The sequence below is a fragment of the Thamnophis sirtalis genome, unplaced genomic scaffold (genome assembly GCF_051295495.1).
Source record: "Thamnophis sirtalis isolate CommonGarterSnake01/CBP01778 unplaced genomic scaffold, rThaSir2_p1.2 scaffold_9, whole genome shotgun sequence".
NCBI classification, from domain to species: domain Eukaryota; kingdom Metazoa; phylum Chordata; class Lepidosauria; order Squamata; family Natricidae; genus Thamnophis; species Thamnophis sirtalis.
The window spans coordinates 13,048,736-13,070,376 of record NW_028261389.1 but is presented as its reverse complement, the minus strand read 5'-3'; the positions used below and the strand labels follow the sequence as shown (position 1 = coordinate 13,070,376).

The 21,641-nt window shown below is 43.6% G+C and overlaps 1 protein-coding gene across 1 annotated transcript in view; it reads left to right on the top strand.

Moving 5' to 3' along the window:
- DERA (deoxyribose-phosphate aldolase) overlaps positions 1-20,501 on the top strand; it is a 47,699-nt gene extending 27,198 nt beyond the window's left edge. The window contains exons 7-9 of the mRNA XM_087722837.1: positions 9,609-9,721; positions 17,859-18,008; positions 20,086-20,501. Of these exons, the coding sequence (XP_087578963.1) occupies positions 9,609-9,721; positions 17,859-18,008; positions 20,086-20,142 (320 nt within the window). The 3' untranslated portion in view covers positions 20,143-20,501. The remainder of the gene's footprint in view (positions 1-9,608; positions 9,722-17,858; positions 18,009-20,085) is intronic.
- The last annotated feature ends 1,140 nt before the right edge of the window (positions 20,502-21,641 follow it).

Genomic DNA, 21,641 nt, shown 5'->3' with positions numbered 1-21,641 from the left:
TCCAATAAACACTCAATCTACATTGCTCGGTGTCTTCAAACTCCACCTTCCGTTCTCAGCAGGAGCAGCCTCTGTTCCCACAGGAAAGAAGGTCACCTAGCCAAAACAATCCTCACTATCTATTCGCTCCTTCCCCCCTCACCTTAAGAATGTGGTGAACCCCCCAAAACCCCTTACATAGTAAAGAGAAAGAAAAGGAATAAATGAGTATAATAGAGAGCTAAATAAAATGGCTACACGTATGTCCAATTCGGGCTCAACAATTACCTAGTTTGATAATGAAAGGTCTTCAAGAAAGCAACTAAGCGGAGAGAGCACCACAGTGGTGGGTTCCAGATCCCGTTGCAAACAGTACGGTGCAACGGGGTTGGGCATCCACCACATGCACTGGCACATCACGTGCACAGCGCGTGCATACATACTTAACCGCCCGCGATGCTCCACGGTGCTCCAGCTGCTCGGCGGAGCATCGCACAGGCGTTATACGCTCCATGCGCATAAGCCCCGATTGACTCAAATACAGGTAAGGAGGGCAGGTGGGCCCTCCAGAGCACCATACCAGAACAGTACCTGGTACTCCCAGCAGGCACCGGTACGCCCGTATCAGCACGTACCGGTTGTATCCCACCACTGGAGCGCCAAGGACCCCGCAGTGCAACCCTGAGCTACCCATATTGTCTTCTATTTTCACTACCCTGATAAAACATGCTCTATAAACATGCACACTTTTATTCACATGCTCAGACCAAACAGGGAGAAAAAAAGGCTGCCTTTCCCCTCCTGAACTGGATGAAAAGGATTTGGGAGATTTCAAGGAGCTCTTTATGGGAGAACGTTAGCTCTTCCAATAGTTTATAGTTTATAGTTTATTTATTTGTATGCCGCCCTTTTCCCTGAGGGGACTCAGGGCGGCTCACAAGTTAGGGGAAGGGGAGGACAAAACAAGTTATGAACATAAAACAATACATTGTTAAAAGAAAACACAATGATCATACCATTCGGGTGGGGTTAGGGTCTTTAGCCCCAGGCCTGCTGGGACAGCCAGATTTTAAGGGCAGTGCGGAAGGTCTGGAGGGTGGTGAGGGTACGAATCTCCACGGGGAGTTCGTTCCAGAGGGTCGGAGCAGCCACCGAGAAGGCTCTCCTCCGGGTAGTTGCCAGATGACATTGGCTCGTTGATGGAATTCGGAGGAGGCCTAATCTATGCGATCGGATCGGTCTAGTGGAGGTAATTGGCAGTAGGCAGTCTCTCAAGTACCATGCCTCCATTATTATTATTTTTTTGCAGATACAAAATACAGAATAACAGAGTTGGAAGGGACCTTGTAGGTCCTCTAGTCCAACCCCCTGCTCAAGCAGGAGAACCTATACCCATGAACCTAGAGAGCCCTTTCTGCGGGCACACAAGCCGTCGCCCCAGCTCAGTTCCACCGCGCATGCACTGATTTTCTGGTCTCTGCTGTGTGTGGGTGATGTCCCCCCCCCCACGGCCCATTTTTGCTCCCAGGAGGCTGCAGGAACACCTCCTAAAAATTAGCTTGCTGATGGGAGGCACATGCACATGCATGGTGGAACTGAGCTGGGCGATGGCTCATGTGCCTGCAAAGAAGGCTCTGTGTGCCACCTGTGGCACAGGTGCCATAGGTTCGCCATCACGGACTTAGATAGTTGGTGTGATTCAGTGATTGAAACTGATTCAGAAAATAGAATTGCAATCATTTCCGTCTTCCAAATCACCAAGCAGTTGATTCAGCTTTTTGATTTAGAGGACTGATTCTTTTGAAATTTGAGTGTGTGAATTGAGAACTTAAAAGAGTTTGAACAGGCTGGTGGATTCTGTGCTGTTTCTTGGCTTCCGCTTTCTGTTCTTCTGTTTGATTGTTGCTGGTTTTATGTATTTGTTTTTTTTCCTAGTAAAATCTCAGTTGTACAAACCTCCATTCAGCAGTTTGCAGGGTGTCAGGGACAAAAATCTGAATTTGCCAAGCTCATCTCCTATTGTTTTCAGTTTTGTGCTCTGCACATTGCAGAATTATATCAATATTTATTCACCAATAGAATAGCAGCAATAGAAGCCACAATGATGTAAAAAACATGAAAATGGCAGGAATTACTTATTTGATACTTAGCTGGTTTAATATGTGACTTGTGTTATTTGTGTAGTAACTTTATCTCCCCCTCTCTCTCTCTCCCTCTCTCTCTCTCTCTCTCTCTCCCTCTCTCTCTCTCTCTCTCACACACACACACACACACACAGTGTCTTCCTCTCCCCTGCAGAGACCCAAGTAGTCATGCTCTTAGATTGTATCTCTGAAATTGGATCGCCAAAATTCTTTTCCTCTTTTTCTATTTTTGTGGGAAATAAGCCTTCACAGCTGTTTTCCTTAAATTTCTTCATTTTCCCCAAATTTGGGAGGAAACAGCCACAACCTGCATATTCCCTAGAAACCAAACGAATAACCAAAGCAGTCATGAAAACAAACATGTGGTCTATAGGCCTCATAAAGTTTGTTCATTTTTGGTGTAAATCAGGAACTTGAAATCTTGCAAGAACGTGACTTCGTGTTATACGTTGCAAGTGTCCTTTCGAAATCCTATAGGCTCTTGCATTTGTAAAGATGATGGACAGAATAAGTCACAGGGACATAACATTTCCCTTTAAAGCTTGATTGTTTATTCTGAGGGGAAAAAAAAGCCTTTTTGGTGGAGGCTTTGAAGTTGGACACAGAAGTGTTTGGGCATTCAAACTTTAAAGCCGAAAGGTTCAAATCCGAATATATTTCTGCCTTCCTTTAAGGCGCGTTCTTTTATTACAGATCAAGTGCTTTTATTGGGATCCATTGAAAAAAAATACACTGAAGTTGACATTGAAGTGTGATGATCTTGGTTGTGTGTGCATATATGTGTGTGTGTGTGTGTTTTTATATCCTCCTTTTAGAAAAAGTTACACTTAAAATTCATAGCACTTTCAAAGGCTGATAAAGGATGCTAATTTTCCTGCTGGCTTTGTTCAATGTAATATATTTTTTTCTCAATCCATTTCGAGCAGCTAGTTTTTTCCATTTCAGCAACTTTCCTGCAAGTTTGGTAGACAATAGGGTTTTTTTAAATTAATAAAATTAGCTAACAACTTATTGCTGACACCGAAAAGTAGCCAAGTTAAATCGGGTTTCTTGAAATATCTATATCTTATATGATATTGCTTGGGGGTGGGGGGGGTGGGGGGAGGTTTGAAAACATTTGAGGCTGCAGTTTTGACAACGCTAAGCATTGGTGTATTTTGTTCAAAATAAAAAATTGGTACTTTTATGGGAGGCCAACAGAAATCATATTTACTGGATTGGAGAAAGAGGTGTTTCACTACAAAGCAAGTTGCAAAATAGGCAAATGATAACTATTTATTTAATACATATACTGTAATAATTGGGACGTGGTGGCTCAGTGGCTAAGATGCTGAGCTTGTTGATGAGAAAGGTCGGCAGTTCGGCGGTTCGAATCCCTAGCACCTGTAACGGAGTGAGCTTCCGTTACTTGTCCCAGCTTCTGCCAACCTAGTAGTTCAAAAGCATGTAAAAAATGCAAGTAGAAAAATAGGGACCACCTTTGGTGGGAAGGTAACAACGTTCCGTGCATCTTTGGCATTTAGTCATGCAGGCCACATGACCACGGAGACGTCTTTGGACAGCGCTGGCTCTTCGGCTTTGAAACGGAGATGAGCACCGCCCCCTAGAGTCAGGAACAACTAGCACATATTTGGGAGGGGAACCTTTACCTTTTTATACTGTAATAATAATATTTTTTCTGTCATTGCTTTCATCTTTTAAATTACATTGATGTGTAGGGGATATTTATAATGACAACAACAGTAGTTTTTTGTGAGTTGGATTTAAGAGATATCTTCACCATTCTTCTGTGAAAAAGTGCCCCAAATGGATTTCATAAAAACTATAAAAACGACTCTACATGCAAACAACTTTAAAAAGCAGGACACGTAAAAGAAACGAAAAAATTTGAGGGAAACGGAGCCACCAATTTTTAAAGGTGTACAGGTAGTCCTTAACCGTTTAGTGACCGTTCAGAGTTTCCTTGGCTCTGAAAAAATGATTTATGAATGTTTTCCACATGACCAATGCAGCCTCCTCATGGTCATGTGATCCAAATTGAGATGCTTGGCAACTGGCATGTACTTACGACAGTTGTAAGTTTTCCGAGGTCATGTGACCCCTTTTGTGACCTTCTGACAAGCAAAGTCAGCGGGGAAGCCTAGTTCGCTTAACAACCGTGTGACTAACTTAACAACTGCAGCGATTCACTTAACAACCGTGGCAAGAAAGGTCGTAAAATGGACCAAAATTCACTTGACAACTGTCTTGCTCAGCAATAGAGTTTGCGCTCAATTGTGGTCGCCTGTGGAGGGCTACCTGGAGACTTGCAATCTTTTCAATACCTAAAAAAAAAAATGATTTAAATTTTGGAACAGCTGAAAATGGCGACCTCCGCTTTAGCACTCATCCTTCCTTTTGTTTTATTTGAGTGACATGCTCCTTTCTCCCTCCGCGATAGGTAGGCCCAAAAGGAATCCTTTCCTTCTCATAGGGAAAGGCAGGATACGGGGGGGGGGGGGGGAGAGAGTGGGGGGCATCCTGTTTTCACCTGAGGGTGGACAGGTGAGATGGCTTTTGCTGAACGTTGGGCCCACTGAATTTGGATTTTCCTTAGAGAAACCGGAAGAGATGCCAAGGTGATAACATCGGGCTGGTCGCTCTGCATTATTTTAAATTGCAGACTGGGTTCTTACTCTTTATTAAGAGTAAAGCAACGTTAAGCAATCTGAGATTATTGGGAGATAATGGCATCCCGAGGGGGTTTAGAGCATAACTGAAACATAAAGATTGCGATTACGCCACGATTGCGATGCTGTTTATTATTCTTTACTGCTTAATAATGGCTCTCTAATATTGTTCTTGTCTATTGCTAGCTAAATACTTTGCTCCAGTTTTAATCACATAAATGGTTGCCATTTACACGTTCCAGAAAAGCTTTTTTTGTCCCGTCCCCCCTTCTTCCCCCCTTATTATGCTGGCAGCGAAAGGGAGTGATAACATGGAGCAAACACTCATGGATTTTATTAATAGATGTTGCCTATCAGCATTTTTATTTTTCTGTTGTTATTTCTGGTCCACTGATTTCCAAAATCCACTGATTTCCAAAAAAGCAACTCCGCTTTGGTTGGGGTACAGTATTCAGAAGTAGCATTTACTTCTGATCTTTCCTATCATATGTTCTGGCAGCTTTTGTCACTTGTTCTAGGAATGTTGTTATATTGTTAAGGCACCAGGCTAGAAAACGGGAGACCATGAATTCCAGTCCAGCCATGGCCATGAAAACAAGCCGGGTGACTTTGGGCCAATCCCCCGCCTCTCTCTCTCAGTCCATCTCACCTCACAGGGTTGTTGTTTAGAAAATAGAAGGAGGAAAAATTGTTGGGTATGTTCACCGCCTTGAGTTATTTGTAAAAAATAAGAAAGGTGGGCAGGGGTGGGATTCAAATACTGGTTCTGTGGGCGTGGCTTGGTGGGCGGGGATGGGGAAGGATACTGCAAAACATGGCACGACAAAACCGCGCTCGACTAAAGCACGCCCGATTATACCGCGTCGCTGACGTCATCAACAGGGCGACAACAACGAGCGCGGAGAAAGAAGGGCGCTTTAAATAGCGCTTTGAAAGCAAGCCGATTCAAGTTAAGGTAAGGGTTAGGTTTAGGGTTAGGGTTAGGGTTAGGGTTAGGTTAAGGGTTAGGGTTAGGGTTAGGGTTAGGGTTAGGGTTAGGTTAAGGATTAGGATTAGGTTTAGCGTTAGGTTAAGGGTTACGTTTAGGGTTAGGTTTAGGGTTAGGTTAAGGGTTAGGTTTAGGGTTAGGTTTAGGATTAGGTTTAGGGGGGTTAGGTTTAGGGTTAGGGGTTAATTTTAGGTTTAGCGTTTACAGCGTGCTTTTTTCTCCGCGCTGTTGTCACGCTGTGATGACGTCAGCTACATGGTTTCATCGAGCGCCCTTTAGTCGAACGCGGTTTTGTGGTGGAACCACTGCAAAATCCCCATTCCCTCCCCACCTGGTTTTATGCCCTTCCTGGGCTTTTGAATTTGAGCTTGTAATCTGATTGGTTGTCATAGTCCCATGGGGCCATGCAGGGGCAACTCAGTAGGCTGTCCTGAGTCCCAAGCTTGGTTGAGCCTTGCTGGGTGATGATAATGAAAGGGCTTTGGGCAATTCCTACTATGGCTCTACCTGAAGGAGGTAGATCCTTGTTATGTAGAATAGACTGGCTCAGGCCTTAATGGCCCATTGACAAAGATGGGTGAGGGGCTGAGTTTCTGCCTCCCTTTTAGGGGAAATATTCTGTCCTTTTAATATTTCCTAAAATATTGCATTTTTCTAAGAGAAGGGGGTGGGTGCTAACTTCCTGCAGTGTGATGCAAAGTAGAGTTTTTGTTCTCGAAAAAGCACCTTATTATGTGCCCTGACTTTGAATCATCCTTGATTGTTCTGAAACTCAACACAAGTCCGGTTTCATTTGATGTTGTTCCCAAACTTGGCTTTTGCTCTTGATGCCTAGAATTCCTGTTGCTGCTCATCACAGCTGCTTCGCACACTGAAATCAAACGGCGAGCCTTTCTTCTTTGCCTGAACTTCGTTCTTTTTTTTGTCTTACCGATCTGAGAAAACAAAAAGGGGGGTAGACATGGAGAGGTGAATTATACAGCCAGAAATACCTTCATTAAAGAGAGATTTGGCTACTTCTTCCCATCTCACTTTAGAATGGAATGGAATAGAATAGAATAGAATAGAATAACAGAGTTGGAAGGGACCTTGGAGGTCTTCTAGTCCAACTCCCTGCCGAGACAGGAAACCCTATACCATTTCAGACAAATAGTTATCCAACATCTTCTTTAAAATTTCCAGTGTTGGAGCATTCAAAACTTTTAGAGTCAAGTTGTTCCATTGATTAATTGTTCTAACTGTCAGAAAATTTCTCTTTAGTTCTAGGTTACTTCTCTCCTTGATTAGTTTCCACCTATTGCTTCTTGTCCTGCCTTCAGGTGCCTTGGAGAATAGTTTGACTCCCTCTTCTTTGTGGCAGCCCCTGAGATATTGGAACACTGTCTCCCCTGGTCCTTCTTTTCATTAAACTAGACATACCCAGTTCCTGCAACCGTTCTTCATATATTTTAGCCTCCAGTTCCCTAATCATCTCTGTTGCTCTTCTCTGCACTCTTTCTAGAGTCCCAACATCTTTCTTACATCGTGGTGATCAAAACTGAATGCAGTAAAAGTACCTTATTTATAAAGGTAATATGAAATATGTTTAAGAGCCTCCATTTTAACAGCGAAGCTCCCGTTTCTCTCCCTCTCCCTGTTTTCATTAGAGAAATATAAAATGTTAATAATACCTTTACATTATAAAGCTCCATGCCCGCATCCATCTTCTGAGTTCTTTATAGCATCCTGCTAGCAAACTCTCTCCTGAATCATAAATAGAATTTGTCCATAAAGTAAAATAGTGCATTGTTTTCATTGTTAGAAGATGCTGCTAAATTGGCTGTATTTTGATAATCACATCCGAAGCCGATTAGTCTGCTAATAGCCTTAAGATATTATTTTATTTTTAAAAATAAGTGTTTCACTATAATCCTAATACTACTATTTAAAAAAAAAAAAACCTTTCTTGTTTCGGCAAAGTCTGAAAGAGTTTTTCAAAATTGAATAATAATTTGATCCGTTAATCTTTTGAAGCTAGTAATTTTATTTTCCCCTCTTTGCGGTCTCCGAGGCTTGCAAATGAATAGAGCTTCATTACTGGAGCCTGCATTTAATAACCATTATCCATTATCTTGTAATTAAGACCCCTTGTAACGAATCATGAGGACAATGCGAAAATACATAGTACATTTCTTTAATGAACTGGAAAATGTTCATCTTGTTCTATTTAGTAATGAGTTGCTGAATAGTCGTTAAATCCACTGGAGAATACAGCGAGATGGATTTTGAAGACTATCTTGAGTTTGCGGTTAATCTATTAGAATTAAAATTTCATCTTCTATTTTTATCAACAGCCGATTAGAAGCCCTTCTGTTTGACCAAATTGATTATGAGAACCTATGCAAGGGCAGATGTTGTTTAATGAAAGTTTTTAATGAAACCATACCATTGAGATTTCTAATTATCAGAGTTATAAAAGCTTTGACTTACCTTACTCCGATAGGAGGAAATGGGAGATAGGGGTGGAAGACTTAAACAAAAGGACTTAAACTCTGTGATTTTTTTTTTTAAAAAATGAGGGGAGGGAGAACATATGAGTTGATGCAAAGAAGTTTGCTTTTTTTCTTTGTAAAGAGGGAACATTCTCATTTCATTAAGAAAAGCTCTGTGGAGCAGGCAACGTAGTGAAGAGACAAAGGACATGTAGTAGCACATGAAGTCAAATTCATCCAGATCAGTGTTTTCCATGTTGCCTGGGAATTGGAATGGAGTGGAGTGGAGTGGAATGGAATGGAATAGAATAGAATAGAATAGAATAATAACTTTATTGTCACTTTGAATGTACACTAATCGACATACATTAAAGTGAAAAATGAACTTGTTTTTCTGCCTCTAAATGTTTTGAATATAGGTAGTCCTTGCTTAATGACCGACTCATTTAGGAACCATTTGCAATTACAAAAGTGTTCAAAAAGTAACTTTGCCACCAGTCCTTGCATTTATAACCTTCAAAGTTTGTTATTTAGAATAGAATAGAATAGAATAGAATAACAGAGTTGGAAGGGACCTTGGAGGTCTTCTAGTCCAACCCCCTGCATAGGCAGGAAACCCTACACCACCTCAGACAAATGTTTGTCCAATCTCTTCTTAAAGAAACTCCCATGTTGGAGCATTTACAACTTCTGGAGGCAATTTCTGTTCCACTGATTAATTGTTCTCACTGTCAGGAAATTTCTCCTCAGTTCTAAGTTGCTTCTCTCCTTGATTAGTTTCCACCCATTGCTTCTTGTTCTGCCCTCAGGTGCCTTGGAGAATAGTTTGACTCCCTCTTCTTTGTGGCAACTCCTGAGATATCGGAACACTGCTATCATGTCTCCCCTAGTCCTTCTTTTCATCAGACTACACATATCCAGTTCCAGCCACTGTTTTCAATAGGAAATCCACATATTTTCAAGTTGCCAAGTTTGTCTGTCTCGTCTCTTGAAGTTTTTTCTGGGCAACGATCTTGACGGTTTATTCTCAATACCACCTCTGAATACCACCTCTGTTTCAACACTGCTATTCTGTTACTCATCGCCCAGAGTTCCTTGTCTGAGACAGGCTGCTATAATAAATAAATAAATGCTGACTTTTGAAAAATAAATTAAAACTCAGTGAGGAACGGAGTAGAGAAAGACTGTTGGCTGGGAATTCTGAACCGAAGCGGTTTTCCATCACCACTTTTGTTTCAAACCCCGTTATTTCCTGCCTTTGAGAAGAGTATCAGTATTGACAATGAACCTTATATCTAGGAGTTCTGATATTATATTTTGCTGATGTAGAGTTTTTCTCTTCCCTCCTCTTCCCAAGGTTCCGATTTTATCAAGACGTCTACCGGAAAAGAAGCGGTGAATGCTACTTTCCCAGTGGGGCTGGTGATGGTGAGAGCTGTTAGAGACTACTACTGGAAAACTGGCTATAAGGTAACATGATAGCTTAACTGTCAGGGTTCCAAGTAATAGAACCATAACAAGCAAAACTCCGAGACAGGTAGATTCCTCAAAGAATAGCTTTATTGGATATATCATGTTGGCACAGATTTGGTGAAAATCCAACTCTGAAGGTTCCCGCCGATTTCACTTAATTAAAAGTAAAAGATTTTTCCCTTTCCCCAAACAATCCAGTGGTGGGTTGCCAATTTTTCTACTACCGGGTTGGGCACGCTCTCCTGTGCGTGTGCGCGCCGCTTCTGTGCATGCACAGAAGCGTTCGGGCTGATGGGCGGAGTCTCCCACTGCTGCTGCTACTGGTTCACCCGATCTGGGCCGAACCGGGAGCAACCCACCTCTGAAACAATCAGTCACATGGTCCAATCGAGGCACTGTCTGGTTGCCGGGTAACATCACCCCTCCTCTCTCTGACCAGGTGTGAGAATGTCCTTGGTTCCCAAGAGAAAGTATTTTGTTTTGGCTACAAAACTCCAGGCATCTCTATTCCCCCCTGTGCCCGAGGTGGCGCAGTGGTTAAATGCAGCACTGCAGGCTGCTTCAGCTGACTGCAGTTCTGCAGATCGGCTGTTCAAATCTCACCGGCTCAGGGTTGACTCAGCCTTCCATCCTTCCGAGGTGGGTAAAATGAGGACCCAGATTGTTGTTGGGGGCAATATGCTGACTCTGTAAACCGCTTAGAGAGGGCTGAAAGCCCTATGAAGCGGTATATAAGTCTAACTGCTATTATCCCTTAGCGCCAGTGTGGCAACAATGAAACCGCAAAATAGCTTCAGTCAGGTCAGATTCAGGGTTTCACATCATCTTTTTTTGAGAAACAGTATTCTCAAAAAGGAAAAAAAAGGTGAAATGTTCAGGGCTTTTATAAGACTTTTTAATAAGAATTTTGTTTATAAGACTTTTTGTCTTTCCCCCTCTTCTAACTTTCAGAAGGTTCTTATTCCTGCATTTCAGCCTCAGAATGCGTGTTTTAGGCTGGAAGACAATGGGGAAGAGACAAAATAAAATAGAACATCTTGGGGAAAAAGTTTTTTTCTGTATTGTATACCTTTTTCCCATGTTTATCCTATGTTCATACAGGCACTCTTCGACTTGCAACAGTTCATTGAGTTACCGTTCAAAGTTACAACGGCATTGAAAAAACCCTGACTTGTGATGGTTTTTTTCACACAACCGTTGCAGCATCCCCGTGGTCAGGTGATCAAAATTCAGATGCTTCGGCAAATGACTCATATTTATGACAATTGCAATGTCCCAGTGTCACGGGATTACTTTTCGCGACATTTTGACAAGCAAAGTCCATGGGGAAGCCAGATTCCTTCAATAACTGCGTTGCTAACTTAACAACTGCAGTGATTCACTTACCTTATTTTTCGGAGTATAAGACGCACCTTTTTCCCCTAAAAAAAGAGGGTGAAAATCTGGGTGTGTCTTATACACTGAATACAGCATTTTTGGCCTCCTGAAACCCTGGACGTGTAGAGGGAGGCCTCCTGGGGAGGGCAAAAACGAGTGAAAAATGGACCAGCTTTTGCTTGTTTTTGCCCCCAGCCCCCAGAAGCACTCTACGAGCCTCCTAAAGGCTATGCATGCCCTTTTTTGGGCAAAAAACAAGCCCATTTTTGCGAAAAATGGGCCAATTTTTTGCACATTTTTGGGCCTCCTCAGCCCCCAGGAACGCTTTGCAAGCCTCTCAAACTCTCTGCATATCCCATTTTTTTACAAAAAATGAGGCGTGCAGAGTGTTTGGGACATCTACAGAGTGAAAAAACTTTTTTTTGAATTTACCTCTTCAAAATCCAGTGCGTCTTATACTCCAAAAAATACGGTAACTCTGGAGTGGTGCTGGTCTTCAGCACGAGTCTAAAAACTCAGAAGACTAAACCTCTGGTCCTGGTGACCGACCCAAATAGGATCCTTCAGCATTACCCTGGGACACCTATATTGGCCTTCATTCGTAACTAAATGGAATTGTTGAATTGTCCCATAGCGAGTTGCCCTGTGGTGTTGATTATGGCAAGTTGGCCATGGTGAGTTGGCTGCGGCAAGTTGTCCCATTCTGAAAATAGATGGTTTCTAGGAAGCAAACTGCTTTCCCAGTCATTCACTACTTCACAAAACAAAGCAATTGCGCCACTGAAAGTCAGCCATTTTCTTGCCAAGGTTTCAGTGGTGGGTTGCAGGCGGTACGCGGGTACCGGTGTCTGCTGGAAGCAGCAGCCACCGTACCGGAATGATGCTTTGGAGGGCCCACCCGGCCGCCCTCGTTCCTTACCTGTATTTGAAGGAAACGGGCCAACTGTGCATGTGCGTGCAGCGTACGGCGCCTGTGCGACACTCTGCCGAGCAGCTGGAGTATCGCAGGTGGTGGGTGCGCATGTGTGCGCACGCCCAGCTCCTGTTGCAACGGGAGCCAAAACCCACCACTGCAAGGTTTGCTAGCATTTCTTGGCGTCCTGGAAAGCTCCTCAGGGCCTCATGGCATAGAAGAGGAGGATGCCTTTTCTACATGCATGTAACGTAGCTTTCTCAAAGAGGCCGGACAAACAGTCCTTCCTTGTGAAACAAGAAAGAGACACAAATAGTCTAGGACCGTGATGGCGAACCTATGACACGCGAGCCAGAGGTGACACACAGAGCCATTGGTTAAGCATGCAAGGCGTTGCCCTGTCAGCTCCAGCGCACATGCATGCACTGGTCAGCTGACTTCGGCCTTCATTTTCGGCCATTTTTCCCTGAAGCCTCCGGAGGGAGAAAAACAACCCAACGCGCAAACTGGAAGTTCGGGAACGGACTTCCAGATTGCCCGTATGGCCGTTTTCACCTTCCCCAGGTTCCTAGAAAGCCTCTGGAGCCTGGAGAGGTAGAATAACGGGTCAATCGCGTGCCAAAAGTGGAGGGAGATTGGGAGTTGCGTGTGCAAGCATGAGGGGGTCGCATGCACATGTGTGTGGTGGTTGCACACATAGAATTATGGGTGTGGGAATCCCCGCGCATGATCCCCCTGCGTTCCCATTGCTTTTGGCACACAATGGCAAAAAGGTTAGCCGTCACTGATCTAGGACAAGGCTTTCCAACCTTGGCAATTTTAAGACTTGTGGACTTCAACTCCCAGAATTCAAAGCTGGCTGAGGAATTCTGGGAGTTGAAGTCCACAAGTTTTTAAGTTGCCAAGGTTGGAGATCCCGAGTTTAGGAGGCCCTAGGTCAGTGATGGCGAACCTTTTTGTTGTTGGGTGCCAAAAATGCGAGGGCGTGTGTGCAATAGCGCACGTGCATGCCGGCACCCATAATGCAAAGCTCACCCCCACATGTGCATGTGTGCACAACCCCCCATGCTCCCCTCCTCCATACACGCCGCACTGCCCGCCTCTAAGTTGAGCTTGGCATTTCCGCCAGGGGAGGCCGTTTTCACCCTCCCCAGGCTCGAGGAAAGCCTCCGGAGCCTGGGGAAGGCATAAAACAGCCCCAACGGGCCAACCGGAAGTTCAGAAATGAATCGAGAACGGCCTCCCTCGGCCCTCCAGAAGGCCAAAAACCAGCTGGCCAGCCCCGCGGATGCGCGCTAGAGCTGACGACTCGTGTGCCAACAAATACGGCTCCACATGCTACCTGTGGCACGTGTGCCATAGGTTTGCCATCATGGCTCTAGGTGTTGGCTGCCAACTTTCTGCTGGACCATGTGCTTCCTGACGTTAACTTCTCATCCAGACATACTTATAGACTCTTCCCAGCCCCCAAATTACATGAATGTGATCACTCCTGAGCCAAATGGTAACAGACGTTGTTTCCCACTAGCCATATTTGAGCCAGCCTTGCCCTCGTGATATCTCTGTTAGGACTTCACATAGTTCTCCAGATCTCAGCAACAGTGCATTTCAAGGTAAAAGCACCTGACCCAATGACATAAATGATTCAACGGAAGATTTTAAGCATTTCTCTTCCTAGAATCTTTGGCTTCAAAATGGACTGTTTCCAAGAAAAATAAAACAACCCCCCCCCCAAAACAATAAACATGACAGTTTTGAAGGATTGATCACTTACAGAAATACACATTTCCTGATCAAAGGAGTGAAGCTAGACACACAAGTCATTTTTCATTCATTTTGTTCATGCATTTTTCATCCAGAATCAAATTGAGAAAGCTTTTACAATTTTGGCCTAGTTGGCTTTAAAAATCACTTAGATTGCCTATTTGATATGTGAACAAATGCAACCTGGGGGGCCAAACTGAACGGCGCCCATTATCAGCCGCAATTAGGTCAAAAGGTCTTGTGTGACAGGACACTGCATAAATGCCATCGTTTCGTGCACAAAATTCCCCACCCCTCTGTAGATACCTGTGTTCACATGGCTGCAAATTCTTTAGCATAGTACAGCTTTTATTGTCATTGTAGATCATATATACAACGAAATTGGTTTCAGCCTCACTGGTGGAATCCATGACAAAAAAAAATGCAAACAACATAAATAGCATAAAGAATAATCCCAAAGCAAGTAATTAGGAAAAAGGGAAAAAATAAAGAAAAAGAAAACTAGTCATACGTTTCCATGTGTGTGTGGCGTGATTGTGGTTGTGTTTAAGAGTCTTGACAGCCCAAGGATAGAAACTACTGTATTTTTCAGAGTATAAGACGCACCAAGATTTTGAAGAAGCAAATTTTAAAAAAAAACACGTTTTTGCACTCTGCAGACCTCCCAAAAACGGCCCATTTTTCACAAAAACGGGACCATCTTTTTGTCAAAAAAAGAGCAGGCATAGCCTTTAGGAGGCTTGTAGAGTGCTCCTGGGGGCTGGGTGGCCCCCCAAAACGAGCAAAAAACAGCCCATGTTTTGCTAGTTTTTGCCCTCCCCAGCTCCCAGGAGCATTCTATAAGCTTCCTAAAGGCTCTGCACAGCGATTTTTGCAAAGGGGGTGGGGTTTCAGGAGGCAGAAAATGCTGTATTCAGTGTATAAGACTCACCCAGAATTTCACCCTCTTATTTGAGGGGGAAAAGGTGCATCTTATACTCCGAAAAATATGGTATTTTTAAACCTATTTGTTTGGCGGCTATGCTTCGATGTCTTCTGCCCGATGGTAGAAGTGCGAAGAGACACTGACCAGGGTGTGAATCATCTCTGAGTATCTTCCTTTGCTAAAGCAGTGTGACCTGGTGATGTCATCCAGTGTTGTTAGAGGGCAACCAATGGTTTCTTCTCCCGAATTGATCACTCTCTTAGCCTTTGAGATGTGGCAGTGTGATGCAGTTAGGAGTTGCTTCATACAGTCCCTGACTTGTAACTTTTGTTTCATAACCATTCAAAGTTGCAATGACATTGAAAAAAGTAACTTCAGTGAAGCTTCAGAACTGAAGAAGCATCTTAGATGAGAAGCGAAACATCTTCAAGGAAAAACGAAAAAAGTCCAGTTGCCTTTTGCAAAGGCACTTTTGTAAGAGTTCCATTTCTCATTCACTTAAAGAGAATTCATCAGGCAGAAATTTAAAATTCCTTTAAGCTGTTCTGAGTTAGGCTTCTCAAGAGCATGAAGCAAACTCCTTATCCTGAAAAAAAACACACCTTTTATTAATTTACTGTGAATTCTGCTCATTCACATCCAGCAAAGTCTTTCAAGGGAAGATTTACAGTCACAGACCTTATCCTGCTTGGAGAGCTGCCAGGCCGATCTCTGCAAAACTTGGCAAGGAGTCTCAGAGAGTCACAAACCAATTAAGCGAACTAATTGTCTCCTGCAAACTTCACTCCCCTTTCACTCCTCTTTTATGTTCTCAGGGAGGGGCCATTCATTGTCCACCTGTGGCCATACTCCCAAGTTTGCCCTTGTTCCTTAGCTGTTCCCTTCGTCTGGCAACTCTGAGCATGCACACACTGGGAACAAGCTCCAGCTATTCGTCTGCCTCACTGATGCCTGACTCTGAAGGCAGCTGATAACTGGCATACGGCTCTGGCCCCCTCTCTGCCTCCAACACAGAGGCCTCATCAGAGCCTTCCCCAGACTCCAGGACTGGCCCATGTTCCTCCCCAACCTCCTCAGTGTCTGACTGCTGGCGGGCCACAACATAACCCAAAAAATCCAGTGCATGTGCTCACTCTGAAAACAATAATAATGAAAAACACGTGTAAACCGAGTCTATATCCTTTTATTAGACATGTCAACTCTCCGTGTTGACATTCCATACATACCTTCGGCATCTCAGATTACAGTAGCTGGTTTGAGATGGGTGTGTTTATTGGGCAATGTGATTTATGACACAGAGTGAGGGGAGGAAAGGAACGGGGGTAAAGTTCAGAAGCAGAGAGACGAGGCAAAAGAAATGGCTGCGAATCAGAATTGCCTAATGAAGAATACCTAATGAAGCTGTTAATAAATTACTGGTTTTTGTATTACAATATTGGGTCACTTATTATGAATCAGGCTTCTTGGGAAATTTTACAACAAATACCATTTTTATCATTGACAGGAGATTTCTAAATGCTTTGTTTAACAAACCAATTTCGGCTCCCACACAGATGCTTTTCTGCTAACGCATTGGCTAGTAAAAACAGGTTAATGCAGAAATTAAACCTCTCCCAAGGATGGAAGGGGGCTTCAGACTAACATTCATTGAATGATAAGCTGTCACTGCAATATAAAAAGTATTTGGCATAATGGGAAATAAACTTCTCTTTTTGTCCCTGTCAATAGCGAAGGACACACACAAATTGGTTTTTCTGTTGGGGAATTCCTAGCCCAGAGAAACTTATTACTTCTAATAATACAAGGTGATGAGGAAAAAAAAGTCTGAGAGATGAACTTATTAAACAAAATAATGAAATGCTGTAAAACAGCATGGGAATAGTAGCCAAGTCTTTTCTGGTTCTAGGACAAAAATATCCCACTATGGATAATGGCTTGTTTGGGGAAAGGAGAAATGGAATTATTTGTGGGGATGTGAATGCTTCAGGTGGCGAAAGGAATTGAGGTCAAGTTCCAAGCCCTTACTAGTTGAGTTGCTACATATATAATATAGGCATAATGTACTATTAGAACAATTAATCAGTGGAACAACTTGCCTCCCGAAGTTGTGAATGCTCCAACACTGGAAGTTTTTAAGAAGATGTTGGATAACCATTTGTCTGAAGTGGTGTAGGGTTTCCTGCCTGGGCAGGGGGTTGGACTAGAAGACCTCCAAGGTCCCTTCCAACTCTTTATTCTTCTGAGGGTGAGATATTCATCAGACCTTCCTAGAACCACACTGCCTAAGGCTTTATATATCATAAATTGAATTTGGCTTGTTCTGTGCTTTCAAGTCAGTATGGATTCCTGGTGATTGCATGGACAATTCCCTACAACTTTCTTGGTGAGATTAATGGAAGTAATTTGCCATTGCTTTCTTCCTAAGGCTGAGAGGAAGTGACTGGCCCAAGGTTACATAGCGGGCTTCATGCTTAATGGGGGAGTAGACTCACAGGTTTCTGGGTTCTAGCCTGCTACCTTAATCACTGAACTGGCTCTCTGAATTGAATTGATCTGATCACTAGCCTACTAGTCTTAGCCACTGAGCGTCCTGGTATATTTTAATATATAGTTCATTCCAAATCTTTTAAATTTACCACAGTTTTATTCGTTGCATTTAAATACCTCTTCTCAGCTAACCTGCTAGGCCAATTTTTCAAGATTTGTAATATTAGAAAGATATTTCTTCTTGAAAAGTAAGCTCTCCGGTTTCCCCCAAATTGGCTTTGAGGCTTTTAGTGCTCGTATAATACATGCAATATCTCTCCCTCACCAGATGTCTGGGGCTCCATGGTTTTCAAGTTTTGCTCTATGCTTCCATTTATATTTTTAGTGATTTTTCTTTTATTTAGCAGTGTGTTTCTTATTGTCATTATACTGTATTTTATTACCCTATAAGCCACTTTGTGCACCTGCATTTGGGAGAGGGAAGGCAGGAAAAAAAAATCCTTCTCTAAATTAGGCACACACACACGCACGCATACACACACACTGTCTAGATAGATGTATGCATTTATATGCAAATTCCCATTTTGCTGTGCATCTGCAATGACTTCTTTGGAGCCTAACATCATAGTTCTTTCTTTTTTTTTAAAAAAAAAAAATTCTTTCCTAAGGTTGGATTCAAACCTGCAGGAGGCATTCGCAAAGCCAAGGAGGCCTTGATCTGGCTTTCCCTGATGAAGGAGGAATTGGGAGAGGAATGGCTGAAGCCGGAACTCTTTCGCTTGGGTGCCAGTACTTTGCTGGGAGACATTGAAAAACAGGTGAGATTCGAAGCGCTGCCTTTCAGCAGCAGGAAGGTTCAACTTACTTCAATACGTTTAACCCTTGATCTGGGCTAACACAGCACAATTGTTGGGTGAATAGAAAAATGTATTTGCTCGGATTAATAAAGCAGTCCAGAAATGGAGAGGGTTTCAGCGGTCAAAAACCCCAGGACAGCCTCTTGACTTCTAGGGAGGAAGCAATACCGGTAGTTCTTGATTTATGACCACAGAAGAGCCTGGAATTTTGGTCATTAAGTTATTAGGGTCCATAGGATTGTCTGGGACGCTGCACATCCTCTTTCACGACCTTCGTATGTGTGTGTGTGTGTCGGTGTGTATGGGTGTGTATGTGTACATATATGTGTGTGTGTCTGAGTATGTATATATTTATATAAGTGTGTTTGTGTATGCATGCGCAAAGCATCCTTGTGGGCGGAGCCTGCCGCTGCTGCTGCTACTGGTTTACCGGCAGAATATCACCTCTGATATATATATAGTGTGTGTGTGTGTGTGTCTGTCTGTCTGTCTGTCTGTCTGCCTGTCTGTCTATCTGTTTGTGTATGGGTGTGTATGTATATATTTATGTTTGTTTTCTGAGGTTTTCGCGGGTGTTAGTATGTAGGTCTCTCGTTATTCAGGTTTTCTCCCGCGTCCAATTTTACGCGGGAGAAAACCCGAATAACTAGAGACCTACATATTTATGTTTGTATGTATGGGTGTGTGTGTATGTGTAAGTGCCCCTTAGATAAGGCTCAAAATCAAGTGGCAAGCTCTGTTTTACTCCCAGCCCGATTAGTGTAGACATTAAGTCGCTGGTTTGGCATCAGGGAAACCAACCTTGAAATATCCCAACCAGCACAACGGATGAAAGTGAGGAAGCTTGTAAATCAGTATATCTTCAGAACCTCAGGTTGGGGTGAGCTACCGTATTTTTCGGAGTATAAGACGCACCTTTTTTCCTCACAAAAGAGGCTGAAAATCTGGCTGCGTCTTATACACTGAATACAGCAATTTTTTGCCACCTGAAACCCCTCCCCCTTCACCAAAATGGCTGTGTGTAGCTTTTAGGAGGTTTTCAGAGTGCTCCTGGGGGCTGGGGAGGGCAGAAATGAGCAAAAAACGGCCCATTTTTTGCTCAATTCTGCCCAGTCCCTAGGAGCATTCTATAAGCCTTCTAAAAGCTATCCATGCCCTTTTTTTTTGACAAAAATGGGCTGTTCTTTGCTCGTTTCTGCCCCGCCCCGCAGAAGCACTCTACAAGCCTTCTAAAGCCTATTCATGCCCCCCCCCTTTTTTTTAAAAAAAAAAAATTCATGAAAACCGGGCTGTTTTTGAGAGATTTGCAAAGTGCAAAACCTTTTTTTTTTAAAAAATGTGCCTCTTCGAGACTCTCGTGCATCTTCTACTCTGAAAAATACGGTAATCTCACTTTAGGGGGCTCAGTGGTTAAAGGGTTAAACTTGTCAGCTGGAAAGATGACCACCTGGGTTTGAGACTTGAGAACCGCGTGATGGTGTGAGCTCCCATTACTTGCCCCAGTTCCTGCCCACGTAGCAGTTCAAAAGCATGCAATTGCAAGTAGATAAATAGATACCATTTCAGTGGGAAGGTAACAGCATTCAGTGCGGCTTGTGATATAGTCATGCTGGCCACAGGACGGGTGTCTGAAGTGTCTTCAGACAACGCTTGACTCCCTCAGCTAAGAAACCGAGAAGAGAACTGTCCTCTAGAGTTGGGCACAACTGGACAGGGGAAAAAATGTTCCGTTTACCTTTACTTTTAGTCTAGCTGTGCATGATTGTTGGAAATTGGAGTGAGTCCTGTATATTCCATTTTCCATGGAGACAGATAGAAAATTGCCAGATAAATGTAAGATGGAGTACAGCAGGTGAAACAAATAGTATCAGCCCATATTCCCCATTTAAAGAAGAATGGCTTTAGATAAGGCATGCTCTTAATCAGTGTGAATAATTAAGTGTCTATCCACTGGGTCCATCTTTGCATTAACCTACCCACAATTTGCCAGTTTTATTATCCGGATTTTAATTTCTGCTTTTTTGTTTCCATTCCACAGATTTATTATCACGTGACCGGCAGATACCCAGCTTCCTATGACCTGCCCATGGCTTAAACCAGTGACGGAGTCATGCTGTGAAAGAGAGAAAGAATTAAGCCAACAATGTTGTGGATTATTTCCCCTGCCCCCCCCTCCTCCTGAAACCACATCCTTTACTAAGTGCTTTACAAAACGGATTAAAACTGTGGTGCCTCCATTTCACCGTTTCAGTGTTCTTAGAATGGCCCAGGTGAATCAATGGAGAAAATCTTTGAATGCTGAAAATTTCTAGTGTTAATATTTTTGTAATGGCACCCATTGACCTCAGCCTGGATTTCAGGAAACAACCAGCAAAATGGTTATTTTAGGGTGAATTTTGTACTTGAATGAAGCATTTGTGAATTGTCATATATATAAAGTATACCAAAATCTGATGATCAGTAGTATTGGAATAGACCCGTGTTGGCGAACCTATGGTACAGGTGGCACACAGAGACCTCTACGGGCACGCCAGCCGTCGCCCCAGCCCAGTTCTACCACACATGTTCATGTGCCTCCCACTGGTCTTTAGGTCCTTTCTCTCCACCCTCCCAGCGCGCCCTAGTTTTCTCCTCCAATCCTGCCTCCCATGCCTTCCCCGATCTCTGCAGTTTCTCTCCCCCCAGCACACCCTAAATCTGTCCTTCATTCTTGCCTCCTGGGCCTGTTTCCGGCCTTCCGGAACATCCTGAGGCTCGTTCCCCCCCCCCCCCGAGCCTCGACACGGGCCCTCCACTTACCTCGCATCCAAAATGGGCCATGTGGAGATTCCTGAAAGGGGTGGGGTGGGTGGGGCCAGCCAGAGGTGGGATTTGGAGGTTCTCCAAACCGGCCATAATGTTAGCTACAGGTTCTCCCGAACCCGGGCGAACCCATAGCAGCCCATGCCTGAAAGTAACGCTCCGTGTCCTCTGGATGTGGCTTGTTACTGGAAATAAGTTTGAGATTGAATTGCAAGGATTTTTTTTTAACTAAACAAAAAAATCTATCCCCAAAATATGGGTAATCCTTGATTTACAACAATTCCTTTAGTAATCAAAGTTACAACGCCACTAAAAAATGACTTATGACCATTTTTCACACGGTTGTCGCCAGGAAGGTTTAGGGGGGGGTGGTGTGTTATTGCCTTTTTATTGTTTTCATATTGAGCGTGAGTTGGATGGCCATTTATGTTTTGTTAAATAAACAAATAAACTCTCATGCTTGGGCTACAAGCTTTAGCGTGGGTCAGCCAACATGCCCACCCATACTCACTATATAATAACGAGGGCTTATCGTCCAGCTCAGGAGTGTCAAACTCAAGGCCCGGGGGCCAGATCCGGCCCACGGGGTGCTGAGATCTGGCCTACAGGGCAGCCCTGGAAATAGTGAAGGATTGGCCCGTGGTGCCTCTGCCAGTGAAAACGGAGCTCAGGAGGGCCGCATGCTGATAGAGGGCTGCAGGAGGATCAGACCACAAGTGCCCTCTGACACAAATGATGTCAAGCTGGCATGGCCACTGTAGCCATGGCCACCCAAGTCATGCCCATCCAGCT